The sequence below is a fragment of the Nomascus leucogenys genome, chromosome 8 (genome assembly GCF_006542625.1).
Source record: "Nomascus leucogenys isolate Asia chromosome 8, Asia_NLE_v1, whole genome shotgun sequence".
Lineage (NCBI taxonomy): Eukaryota > Metazoa > Chordata > Mammalia > Primates > Hylobatidae > Nomascus > Nomascus leucogenys.
Genome location: NC_044388.1, coordinates 78872113 through 78885709, shown reverse-complemented (window position 1 = coordinate 78885709; position 13597 = coordinate 78872113). Strand labels below are relative to the sequence as shown.

Genomic DNA, 13597 nt, shown 5'->3' with positions numbered 1-13597 from the left:
GGATGAACTTACTTTCAAAAAATTGTGGTTGTTTGTTTTGACCTGCCTGTCAGCTCCCTAGAGGACCACCTCAAAGGGCCTGCTTTCATCTCAACTAACTAGGAACTATCCCAGTGCTGAGGGGGTTACATGAAGGATGTTTATCAAAAACATTTCAAGGTAAAATGTATTAGTCTCTGCTGTCTAGGGCAAAGGATAACAGCTGGGACATCCAACACACTAACTAAAAAGACTGGAAGGAAAAGCTGGGAAATGAGAAGCTCTGGGAAATAAGAGCTTTGAATAGCTCTGACAAGTTCCTGGAATTTAGAAGGCCACAGGCATGTCTAAGGCTGGGCACATGCTCAGAAAAGGCCACATGTGGCTCACGTTCAGGCTCTAGTCAAGCAGGAAGTGAAGGCTAAGGCAGAGTTGTAACCACCTGACCGTGTTGAAGACATGCTCCAATATACATTCTAGCTCCTGAACCAACCTCCCCCTACCCCTCTTACCTGTGCCTGTGATGAGTGTAACAAAGTTTTCCAGTCCCTTTCCTTGGCCAAATTTCCTTTCTGCCAGGGCAGCACAGTTGCCATCATTGTCTACCCACACAGGGAGATGCAAAGTGTCAGAAAGGGGGGTCCTAAGGTCCACAGAGTTCCACTCTTGGATCAGTTTGGTTGAATGCAGCACAATTCCTTCCCGAGGATTTACACGGCCACCTGTGGAAATGCCTGCGCTCCACCACAAACACAAGGAAACACTGCTGATGAGCAATCTCAGGAAAGTGTGCTTTCTTGTCTTAAGAACACAGACTCATTCACCCCAGATCTCCTAAGACAAACATTACCAAGGACTGCAAGGAAATATTAGACAGTTGTGAATTAAAGCCATAGCGCCTTGAAGATTTCTAGAACTGTCAGTGCTTCTCTCCTAATGCTTGTTGGTGTCCCAGGAAGTCCCCATGCTTGGGGCCCACAGACAGCACCTAGAGCCATCTATGCACAGGGCAGACACTGACTTGATGCTCAGGCATGCATCACAACTTAGCAAATTTTGTACATTAAAATGAGCATTTCTTGGATTTATAATTTACAATCTTACCTACTCCCAAAATTCTGCAGTTCAGTTTTACAGCTTCTGCTGCAGCTTCCACACACATCTGTAGGATTAAATTAATCCTCTCTTCATAGGTTTTAGGATTGAACTGAGTATACTTCTTAACTATTTCACCCTAAAAGAGAAAACAACAAGTTCTGTCTCACTGGTCTTAGCTAAGCAGTATATTGTGAGTGTTGTGATCTTTTTCATGACAAATCAGACACTGCTATAGGATGGCCCCGCAGTCTTAGATGACTGCTTGGGGAAGGAGCCACTGCCTGGCCTGGGCCAGCCCTGGGATAAGCTCAAGTAGTTCCTGTAATCTGTCCTAATATGGGGCTGTTGAAGCAATGACAACTCCACAGCCAGCAAGATGGGCCCCTCTCTCTTTTTTTTTTTTTTTTTGAGATGGCTTCTCGCTCTGTTGCCCAGGCTGGAGTGCAATGGCGCGATCTTGGCTCACTGCAACCTCCACCTCCCAGGTTCAGGCGATTCTCCTTCCTCAGCTTCCCAAGTAGCTGGGATTACAGGTGCCTGCCACCACGCCCGGCTAATTTTTGTATTTTTAGTAGAGATGGGGCTTCACCATGCTGCCCAGGCTGGTCTCAAACTCCTGACCTCAAGCAATCCGCCCGCCTCGGCCTCAGCCTCCCAAAGTGCTGGGATTACAGGCGTGAGCCACTGCCCCCGGCCGGGCCCCTTTCTTAAGCTTAAGTTCAATGTTGGCTAATTTAAGCCTAGTTCATTAAAAGATCATAGTTTACTCTTTCAGGTTGACAAAATTTTCTTGCTTACTGAGGTGACCGGGCATAGTGGCTCACGCCTGTAATCCCAGCACTTTGGGAGGACAAGGTGGGAGAATCGTTTAGGCCCAGGAATTTAAAACCAGCCTGGGAGGTACAGTGAGACCTCCTCTCTACAAAAAATTAGCCAGGCATTTTGGCACATGCCTGTAGTCCCAACTACTTGGGAGGCTGAGCTGGGAGGATTTCTTGAGCTCGGGAAGTCAAGGCTGCAGTGAGCTGAGATCACGCCACTGCACTCCAGCCTGGGCAACAGAGTGAGACCCTTTCTCAAAAAAAAAAAAAAAATACTGAGGCAACTAAGTAGCTGAGCTTTAATCATCTCCTGTAACTGAATTCAGTGATGGTCTGGATACTCTATTTCCTTAGGGTAAATTTCCATCCTGGCTGGCAGAAATACCACATTGTTTAAATTATTGTATGGCCGGCCGTGGTGGCTCACGCCTGTAATCCCAGCACTTTGACAGGCTGAGGCAGGTAGATCACTTTGACCTCAGGAGTTCAAGACCAGCCTGCGCAATAAGAGGAAACCCCATCTGTATAAAAAATACAAAAATTAGCTGGGCGTGGTGGCACACGCCTATAGTCCCAGCTACTTGGGAGGCTGAGGCTGGAGAATCGCTTGAACCCAGGAAGCGGAGGTTGCAGTGAGCCGAGATCGCGCCACTGCACTCCAGTCTGGGCGACAGAGTGAAACCCTGTCTCAAAAAAATAAAATAAATTACTGTGCTTTTTGATATGTTTTAATACCAAACAGGGATAGTCCCTCCTGATTACTTGTCTTTATATTTTTTATTTGCACAACTGACTTTTGTACTTTTAATGTTAAACTTCGAGAAATTCCACTGTGATTTACAATAATTTTACTAAATGTAAAACAAATACCATTGAAATATTTACTAGAATTATGTTGATCTTACAAATCCAATTTGGAAAACACTGACATCTTAAAAATAATCAGCACTTCCGTCCAGGGCATTTTTTTCAAGGCTTTATGTCTTACAGTAAAGTTTTAGAATTTTCTTTATATATAGATTACATTGGTCCTGGTTTCAGTTGTTCTTAGGAGTTTTTGTTGTTGTTCTGAATAAGATCTCTCTTTCCATTTATCTTATTTTGTTAGTAGTGGATTTTTATATCTCAAATACAGGGTTAGAGCTGTCACTAGGATTGTCATTAAAAATAAATCTAGGTCAGGCACGGTCGCTCACACCTGTAATCCCAGCACTTTGGGAGGTCGAGGCTGGCGGATCCCTTGAGCCCAGGAGTTCAAGACCAGCCTGGGCAACATGGTGAACCACTGTCTCTACAAAAAAATACAAAAATTAGCCAGGCATGCTGGCATAAGCCTGTAGTCCCATCTACTCAGGAGGCTGAAGCACGAAAATCACTTGAGCCTGGGAGGCAGAGGTTGCAGTGAGCCAAGATCACGCCACTGCACTCCAGCCTGGGCGACAGAGCAAGACTCCGTCTCAAAAAACAAAAATACATCTAGAGCCGGGCACAGTGGCATGTGCCTGTGGTCCTCGCTATTATACTTGGGAGGCTGAGGCAGAGGATCATTTAAGCCCAGGACCTTGAGTCCAGTCTGGGAAACATAGGAAGACCTTGTCTCTAAAAAAAATTTTTTTTAAATTAAGAGAATAAAAAGTCTATAGTAGTGCTTCTCAATCTTCGCTGTGCATCAGAATCACCTGGACAGCTTTTAACGAAGAGCGATGCCTGGCCCCCATCCCCAGAGACTCTAATTTAACCAGTCCGGGGTGGGAGCCAAGCATTTTTTTGTCTATTAATAATATTTTTTGTTTTACCCTATCAATAATCTCCATTTTTGCTATTCCTTCCTTTATTCCCTTCATAACTTCCAAAATTATGTGAGATAATGCTGCAGAAAACATCTTTCTTTTCTTCTTGATTTCAACAGGAATGCCTCTAGAATTTTACCATTGAAAAAGATGTTGGCCTTTCATATGGAATAAATTATCTTTCTGTTAAGAAACTATTCTATTAGTTTTTGTTTTGTTTTTTGAGATGGAGTCTCACTCTGTTGGCTGGAGTGCAGTGGTGCGATCTTGGCTCACTGTAATCTCCACCTCCTGAGTTCAAGCGATTCTTCTGCCTCAGCCTCCCAAGTAGCTGGGATTACAGGTGCCTGCCACCATGCCCAGCTAATTTTTTTTTTTTTTTGTATTTTTAGTAGAAACACGGTTTCACCATGTTGTCCAGGCTGGTCTCAAACTGCTGACCTTAAGTGATCTGCCCGCCTGGACTTCCCAAAGTGCTGGGATTACAGGCGTAAGCCACTGCATCCAGCCTTCTATTAGTTTTTAAAAGAGTATTTATAAGGGAGGCCTCTTGGCTTTTCTTGAGAAAATTATGTTCTCTTTTGCTTTCCTTATTTGACCTAATGGTATTAATAAATTTCCTACAACTTTACGTTTAAAATCTTTGCTATTTCTCATCATCTCTGGAAGCTTTATACACTCACACTATTTCAAACAAAGATTTTTCTAGTAGGTTTATTCTAAGTCATTAGAGATCACTTTAACATGAGCAGTTTGTTATTTTTATGAATGTTCTCTCACCTGTCAACACTGGGTGATGGTTTGGTTGACAGATTGAAGGTATGCTGTACTCAATAAAGAGCAGAACTGTAAAAATGCAAAATGGAAAATCCACACAACTGATCACATTCTAGAGAAGAGGCAGCTCCCTTCACCATTTGCTGATACCCCTCACCTGGGCAGTGATAGTAATCAACATACTCCACACTCCAAGCTGTTACCAAGGATAGAATTTCAGGTCTTCTGGGTGGCAAAAGCCCGATGTGATGCCTAAAGGGGTCTTCCCACTGTCAAGTCTACCATCTTGGGTTCCCAAAGAATTTACTTCTTCGAAATGTTAATGATCAGGAAAATAGTGAGACAAACATTGTAAAGGATCCACAAGTCAATACTATGAGCAAATGATTACAAGCTCTTGTGTATGTTTCTAGTCTTACCTTCCAACTATATATACTTTAAAAAAAAATCAATCGCTCATATGGGATATAAAGTTAGGAGTTTAGGAGTTATTTTACCTTCATGCTGACTATTGCAACTCGGAGGTTCGTCCCGCCAAGATCAACGGCCAAGGCACTTAGAGTTTCAAGAATATGGTCAATATCTTGAGAGATATTCTCCTTCACAGGAGGAAAGCAGAATTTCTTTTGCAGTGGCTCTTGAAGATCGATAGATTTGAGAAACTTCAAAATCCTTGGAACAGCATTTCCATCCCCATATATCTTTGAACTGCAATATACAAAAAGTCAATTAAATTATATGCTTCTGCCATACATGTTAAATGGTAGTGAGCGTATAATATAATGGAAACTGAGACTTCAGGTAAAAATAATTCATGCTTCTTCCTAAAGTGACATCTTCCTGCCATGCACAGTGGCTTACACCTGTAATCCCAGCACTTTGGGAGGCTGAGGCAGGAAGATTGCTTGAGCCCAAGAGTTTGAGACCAGCCTGGGCAATATAGAGATAGCAACTCTATCTCTACAAAAAAGTAATTTAAAAAATCATGTTTAAAGAAATAAAGGCCGGGCGCGGTGGCTCACGCCTGTAATCCCAGCACTTTGGGAGGCCGAGGCAGGCGGATCACGAGGTCAGGAGATCGAGACCACGGTGAAACCCCGTCTCTACTAAAAATACAAAAAATTAGCCGGGCGTGGTGGCGGGCGCCTGTAGTCCCAGCTACTCGGAGAGGCTGAGGCAGGAGAATGGCCTGAACCCAGGAGGTGGAGCTTGCAGTGAGCCGAGATTGCGCCACTGCACTCCAGCCTGGGCGACAGAGCAAGACTCTGTCTCAAAAAAATAAATAAATAAATAAATAAATAAATAAATAAATAGGCTGGGTGCAGTGGCTCACGCCTGTAATCCCAGCACTTTGGGAGGTCAAGGCTGGTGGATCACCTGAGGTCAGGAGTTCAAGATCAGCCTGGCCAACATGGTGAAACCCCATCTCTACTAAAAACACAAAAATTAGCCAGGCGTTGTGGGTGCCTGTAATCCCAGCTACTCAGGAGGTTGAGGCAGGAGAACTGCTTGAACCTGGGAGGCGGAGGTTGCAGTGAGTCGAGATCGCACCACTGCACTCCAGCCTCAGTGACAGAGCAAGACTCCGTCTCAAAAAAAAAAAAAAAAAATCAACAATAACAAAAAAGAAATAAAATAACATCTCCACAATGTATACATACTTCAGAACATCATGTTGTACATAATAAATACATACAATTTTATCTGTCAATTAAAAATTAAAAACTATAAATCATAATTATACAGAACTAAAAAAATTTTATATAAAATAATATCTAGATCTCTTCAGCAACATTGTAACTAAGTGCCTGCATTTTTTTTTTTGCTTTTTTTAATCTATATATTTCTGAGAAAACAAAATTATTTTCAGAAAGAAATATTCAAATACAGGGAAATCTCATCGATTTGAAACAGAAAGGAGGGTGGTCAAAATTAATTAAAAAGCTGAACTAGACAGTTACATTATTTTCTAATATTTATAGAAAGTCAAATAAGGTTAAATAAGTGTAGCAAAAGTGTTGTATTAATTAAGAGAAACAAATAAAATAAGGCTGGGCGCAGTGGCTCACGCCTGTAATCCCAGCGCTTTGGGAGGCTGAGGCAGGCAGATCACCTGAGGTCAGGAGTTTTGAGACCAGCTTGCCCAACATGGTGAAACCCCATCTCTACTAAAAATACAAAAATTAGCCAGGCGTGGTGGTGCGCACCTGTAATCCCAGCTACTTCAGAGGCTGAGACAGGAGAATTGCTTGAACCCAGGAGGCGGAGGTTGCAGGAGCTGAGATGGCGCCACTGCACTCTAGCCTGGGCAACAGAGCAAGACTCCATCTCAAAAAAAAAAAAAAAGAAATAAAATATATATTCTACATTGGAACCTTTGGCACAGTAATAATGGGTATGATATTAGCAATCCCTGTCTCCCCAGCAACTAGGGGCCCGTAGGCATAAGAAGGAAAGCTCTGTTAGGATGATTAAACAGTGATTGTAGCTCTAAAATGGTACTGAAGGTAGCTCCCCTTTTAAATCACTCAACAAAGAATGTTTTATGCTCACCAAGGGTACTGTTTACCAAACTGAAGATGCAGTGCTTGCAATATTTTGTCTTGGGTGTCAGCATCCCGGACATGAAGAACATTCTCCCCTAGGTAAAACCAGTGACACATTACAAGGATTTGGAAGTGGAAATATCCAAAGAATAAAGAAATTGTCAGTGTACTATGCTCATAATTAGACCTGAAATCCAGCTGACTTCAGGTAAGTCTTTTGTTAGGGAAAATTTAACTTGTCTACTTTATACCTTTTAAAGTACTCTTGGCAAGATTTCAGTACATCAAACACCTAAGGGCACTAGGGTCCTTTATTCCCAAAGAGAACAAATCAAGTTTTTGTTTATTAAAATAAATAAGGTAGACTAACCTGGCATCCACTTACCATTTGCCTAGTCATCTATGAGATCCACTCTTTCAACCTGCCCTGCCTTCCATCTACTCAGCCAGTGGTTCACTCAGCTGGTCAGGCAGTCACTTTCCCTCCAGACATTTCCTGACCAATATGAGGGAGTAAATCTAGCGAAAATGGCCACGCTGTTCAGTGGGTTTGGCTAAGAAGAGAAGAGTGGACGAGTAACAGCTGGAGAGAGGTGTGGGGTCAAGAAAGGAGTTGTTTTGTGTTGTTTGTTTTTAAGATGCGAGAGGCTTAGGCATGTTTAAATGATGAGGAGGTTAAATAAAGAAGGATGAGAAAAGATCACTCATGGATAGGTCCCTGAGAAGGCAGAAGTGATAGGGACTGAAAACACAGGTAGAAGGATGGGCAGTGGACAGGCAGGAGAGACACCCACACCCACACCCATGCCCACACCCTGCTATAAAGAAGGTAAGAAGGAAAGGATGGATGGGCATGCACATTTATATAAGTTTACTTAAGTGTAGTGGCAAAAAGTACAGAGATCATGTTGGTATATGGTTCAATTCTCCTTTCACTTTTTTTTTTTTTTTGAGACAAAGTCTTGCTCTGTTGCCCAGGCTGAAGTGCAGTGGCACAATCTTGGCTCACTGCAACCTCTACCTCCCAGGTTCAAACGATTCTCCTGCCTCAGCCTCCTGAGTAGCTGGGATTGCAGGCGTGTACCACCACGCTTGGCTAATTTTTGTATTTTTAGAGATGGCGTTTCACCATGTTACCCAGGCTGGCTTGAACTCCTGACCTCAAGTGATCCACCTGCCTTGGCCTCCCAAAGTCCTAGGATTACAGGCGTGAGCCACTGTGCATGGCTTTCCTTTCACATCTTAAATGAACTCAGCAGTATCCACCACCCCATCCTTAAAACATTTTATTTTGGGGGCTTTATAGATAGCACACTCTCCTTGTTTCCCTCCAACCTCACTGGTGTTCCTCTTCAGTCTTCCTCGCTGGCCCTTCCCTCTTCACCAGAACTCTAAAGATTGAAGGGCTCCAGAGGTTGGTCCTGGGCTCCATTCTCTGCCCTATTTACAAGTCTTTTTTTTGAGACGAAGTCTTGCTCTGTCACCCTGGCTGGACTGCAGTGGCATAATCATAGCTCACTGTAACCTTAAACTCCTGGGCTCAAGTGATCCTCCCGCCTCAGCCTCCTGAGTAGCTAGGACCACAGGCGCATGCTACCAGGTCCACCTTTTTTTTGTAGAGATAAAATATCATTATCTTTTTTTTTTTTTTTTGAGACGGAGTCTTGCTCTGTTGCCCAGGCTGGAGTGCAGTGGCATGATCTCGGCTCACTGCAAGCTCCACCTCCCGGGTTCACGCTAAAATTTTTTTGTAGAGATAAAATATCACTATCTTGACCCAAGCTAGGGTCGAACTCCCAGCCTCAAGCAATCCTCCCACCTTGGCCTCCCAAAGCACTGGGATTATAGGCGTTGAGCCACCGCACCTGGCCTGGGTTTTAAATACTATCTATGGCTGGTGCCATTATCTTCAATATCTTTACTTCATACTAGAAACAGAATTTTTAGCCAGGCATCTGATCCCCAGCCAAAGATTATATTCTGACTGGTCCAAGTACAGTGGTGTTTACAACTAATTGATCACAACCAGTTCCTCCTCCCCCAGCACTGATTCACTAAAAAAAAAAAAAAAAAAAAAGAAAAGAAAGAGGGAGAGAAAGAGAAAGAAAGAAGGAAGGAAGGAAGGACAGAAGGAAGGAAGGAAGGAAGGGAAGGAAGGAAAGGAAAGAAGGAAGGAAGGAAGGAAGGAAGGAAGGAAGGAAGTAAGGAAGGAAGGAAAGAAGGAAAGAAAACAAACAAAACACAGACTGGGCACAATGACTCACATCCATAATTCCAGGACTTTGTGAGGCCAAGGTAGGAAGGATCACTTGAGACCAGGAGTTTGAGACAAGCCTAGGCAACAAAGCAAGACCCTGTCTCTACAAAACATCTTGTAAAAACATTAGCCAGGCATGGCTGGGGAGGCTAAAGTGAGAGGATAACTTGAGCCCAGGAATTCAAGGTTACGATGAGCTATGACTACACCACTGCACTCCAGCCTGAGCAACAGAACAATATCATTTCAGACAAAAACAAAACAAACAAACAAAAAAGACTACATTCTTCAGTTTGCCTTGCAGCCAGATTTGGCCATGTGACTAAGTTCTGATGGATGTGAGAAGAAAGATTTGCAACTTTCAGGTCTTGCCTTTAAAGGGAAAGGCATCTTCTCTTTTCCTTCTTCCAAAGGCTAAAACAGAGACTTGCAAGCAATAGCTAGAGCAACCACTAAGAAAACAGATGGAGGCTAAGTCTGATGATTGTGGAGCTGCCATCCACTGAGAAAGAAAGAACATTTAACTTATTTCAGCCACTATTATTTAGGGTCTCTGTTATAGCAGCCAAACTGACAACCAATTGTACATCATCTCTATACCAATGACTCTCAAATTTCTACCTCCAACTCTAACTCTTCCTGGAACTATCTAGCTGTTTACTAGCCATGTCTGCTTTGATATCTAATAGGCATCTCAAACTTCACAAAGCTATAAGAGAACTCTTAATTCAATCCCTCCCCAAATCTGTTCCTCCCTCAGTGTCCCAATATCATTGCCCAATCAGAAATCTAGGCTGTAATGGAAAAGTGTGTATCATTAAAGGAAAAAGAACTGGACTAGAACCAAGGAGATTAGTTCTAGCTCTGCTCTTTCTCCAGTTCTTCATAATTGCCACCTTTCTGTTATATTTAGATCTTCTTCCCTTCTCATTCCCAGCATACCACTGCCCAATCAGAAATCTAGGCTTCCTTGTTGATCCTTTCACCTCCACATCCAAGCATCAGCAAGTACTATAACAAGACCCAAATCTAACTTTTTTCCATCTCTAATACTTCACCAAAGCCACTATCATCTCTCATCTGAGCAACTGAATCAGCCCCCTCACTGGTCTCCCTGCTTTTATTCCTGCCCCCCAACATTCCATTCTCTGTATTAGCAACCAGAGTGATCTTTCCAAAATGCAAGTCATGTCATGTCATTCCCTCCCATTACACTTAGAAAAAATTCCAAATGATTTACCCTGGCTTACATGCACCTGCTTCCTTCTCTAACATCATCTGTATCACTCTGCCTCTTGCTCACTACTCTACAGCCACAATAGCGCTTCCATTTCTCAAATACACCAAGTTCACCTCCTGGCCCTCACACTGGCTGTTCCCACTGCCTTTCCCTGATCCTCACATAGCTGACTCCTTATCATTCAGATTTCAGCTTAGGTGTCACCTCCTTAAAGAGGCCTTTAACCAATCTAATGGAGTCCATCATATACCTTGTGTTACAGCAGGCACAGCATATAGAATTCCTGATATTTTTCTTATTTCTTTTGTGTATGTCTATCATCTATCTCGTCTCCCACTAGAATGTAAGTTGCATGAGAGCCCAGCCATTCTTGGTCTAGTTTATTACCAAATCCCAGTGCCTAGTACATGGTAGGTGTTTACTAAATATTTTCTAAATGAATGAATTGAGGAATTTGAAAGAATTTCCATCTCATGGCTTCCATTTTCTCTATGAAGCAGGGAGTAAAGTAATATGCTGGGAATGAGAAGGGAAAAAGATCTAAATATAACAGAAAGGTGGCAATTATGAAGAACTGGAGAAAGAGCAGAGCTAGAACTCATCTCCTTGGTTCTAGTCCAGTTCTTTTTCCTTTAATGATACACACTTTTCCATTATAGCTTCCGTTAAATTCTACTGCGTGTAAACAGGATTAGAACTTGAACTAATGTTAATAACAGGACCTAGCTCAGTTAGCAAATTCATTAATAATAATCCTACTTATACTTCCAGGGCACTTTACTTAGAACTACCATATTCTAAAGTACTGACTGAAGGGATTCTATATTAGGCCCAGAAAATAAAAGACTAGCATTCATATATTCATGAAACATTCAACCATATTCTCTCTTAAACACAGCCATGGAAGACCATAATTAAGAACCACTTAGGCTGGGCGTGGTGGCTCACGCCTGTAATCCCAGCTACTTGGGAGGCTGAGGCAGGAGAATGGCGTGAACCTGGGAGGCGGAGCTTGCAGTGAGCCAAGATCACGCTATTGCACCCCAGCCTGGGCGACAGAGCGAGACTCCGTCTCAAAAAAAAAAAAAAAAAAAAAAAAAAAAAAAAAAAAAGAACCACTTAGTGCTAATTGATATTACAAAGACTATAAAATGTAAGTAGAGATCTAAAATACTTGGTAATCACTGTGTGCCATTTATCGACTACAGATTTTAGGCTTCAACTGGTTATTAACCTCATTCACTCACTTGTTCACAAACTATATGCTCAGCACTGATATATGCACACCTTATAACAACTCACGTATGTGTAAAGCCTAGTCAGTTGAAGTATGAGCAAAGGTAAATACCTGTTTCTCTTCCAATCTGACGTGTTCCCAGGTTGATCACAGGTGTTCCAAAAGCTCCAACTTCTCGAACCCCACAGCTGCTGTTCCCAATCATACAGCCAGCATGGGCAACCAACTGTATAAACTGGTCAAATGGGACGTGTTTAACTGCACGAAAGTTGGGATGATGCTCAATGCCCTTCTTCCGCATCACTCGAACCATCTCTTTGCTCCCTATGAAAATGAAAAGAACCAATTGGTAAATGGTTTGTGAGATAAAGAAACCATTTTCATTGGCCAGTATAGCCCACGTAAAGAAATCTCCCTGGCCGGGCGCGGTGGCTCACGCTTGTAATCCCAGCACTTTGGGAGGCTGAGGCGGGCGGATCACGAGGTCAGGAGATCGAAACCACGGTGAAACCCCGTCTCTACTAAAAATACAAAAAATTAGCCAGGCGTAGTGGCGGGCGCCTGTAGTCCCAGCTACTCGGAGAGGCTGAGGCAGGAGAATGGCGTGAACCCGGGAGGCGGAGCTTGCAGTGAGCCGAGATCGCGCCACTGCACTCCAGCCTGGGCGACAGAGCAAGACTCTGTCTCAAAAAAAAAAAAAAAGAAATCTCCCTAAAAAAACCTCACATCAGTTATTAGGGAAACAGTAATTTTAACTACTGGCTTTTTCATGAATGATGGGTATCTAAAATGTCCTCTGCTTCACTCATCTAGGAACTCAAAAAGCAGCAGTTGGGACTTTTCAAACAGAACTAGGCAAAGCAAATAACTTTTATCAATGCCCTAGTAAAAGCCTGTACCTTAAACAACAATTAAGAGGCTAAAGACAGGCCAACAGCCTGTATCTCTTAACCTGAGAGTTCCCAAATGGAACCCTCTCAGGCTTCACACACCAAGCTGATCAGAGAGCCTCTGCCCGGCTACACTCACCTTTACACTAACAAGAACTCAGCGGGATAGCACTCCCATTTAGTGAACTAAATTCCAAGAAAATACAAATAGATTCTGATAACTGTGGCTTATATTTTAACTGCATGACTTAATAAACATTTAAAGATACATGAAGGGGAGGCAATATTTAATGTCCCTCTGCTTGCCTCTCAACTGACCCTCTCCTAACTACCCCATACCTAGGGAGGAAAATTGCTAACCTGACTGGTTAGAAGGCAGAGGTCGGACCACACCATGCTCACCAGTGGGCAGGTGCCACTCATTTAACCAAAGCTGTGCATGCATGGTTCTCAATTTTTTTAACTTGCATTGTGTGGCAAGGTAGGTAAATGGACTCAGGGTCTAACTCTCTGGAGAAGGCCTGGCCACTTCTCTCTATATACAGTCTTGCCAGAGCATCATCTGTAATTATTGTATAGGTTGAGCATCCCTTATTCGACATGGTTGGGACCAGAAATATTTTGGGTTTCAAGTTTTTTTGGATTTTGAAATATTTGTTATTCCGTAATACTTACCAGATCAGCATCCCTAATCTGAACATCCAAAATCCAACTGCTCCAATAAACGCTTCCTTTGAGCATCATGTTGGTGCTCAAAAAGTTTGAGATTTTGGAGCATTTCAGATTTCAGATTTTTGGATTAGGGATACTCAAACTCTGTAGTACATGGCACACCAGAAGGCACCACTACTATTCCAAGATTCAGGTTTCGATTCAGTTGAAAGCTCCTCTTGGGCTTAAGGCCTCAATAATCCATTTTCCAGAGGGAGTCCTGTACTGGGGAACTGGGCACTAAGCCAGAT

At 42.8% G+C, this 13597-nt stretch overlaps 1 protein-coding gene across 6 annotated transcripts in view; it reads right to left on the bottom strand.

Annotated features, from left to right (window-relative positions):
* Positions 1–13597, bottom strand: part of GNE (glucosamine (UDP-N-acetyl)-2-epimerase/N-acetylmannosamine kinase) — a 62623-nt gene that overhangs the window by 7539 nt on the left and 41487 nt on the right. For all 6 annotated transcript variants that reach the window (XM_003263336.2, XM_003263339.2, XM_003263337.2 and 3 more), the window contains 5 exons: positions 11857–12069; positions 7019–7106; positions 4963–5173; positions 1084–1213; positions 492–713 (listed from right to left, as the gene is read on the bottom strand). In XM_003263336.2, coding sequence (XP_003263384.1) covers positions 492–713; positions 1084–1213; positions 4963–5173; positions 7019–7106; positions 11857–12069 — 864 coding nt within the window. The remainder of the gene's footprint in view (positions 1–491; positions 714–1083; positions 1214–4962; positions 5174–7018; positions 7107–11856; positions 12070–13597) is intronic.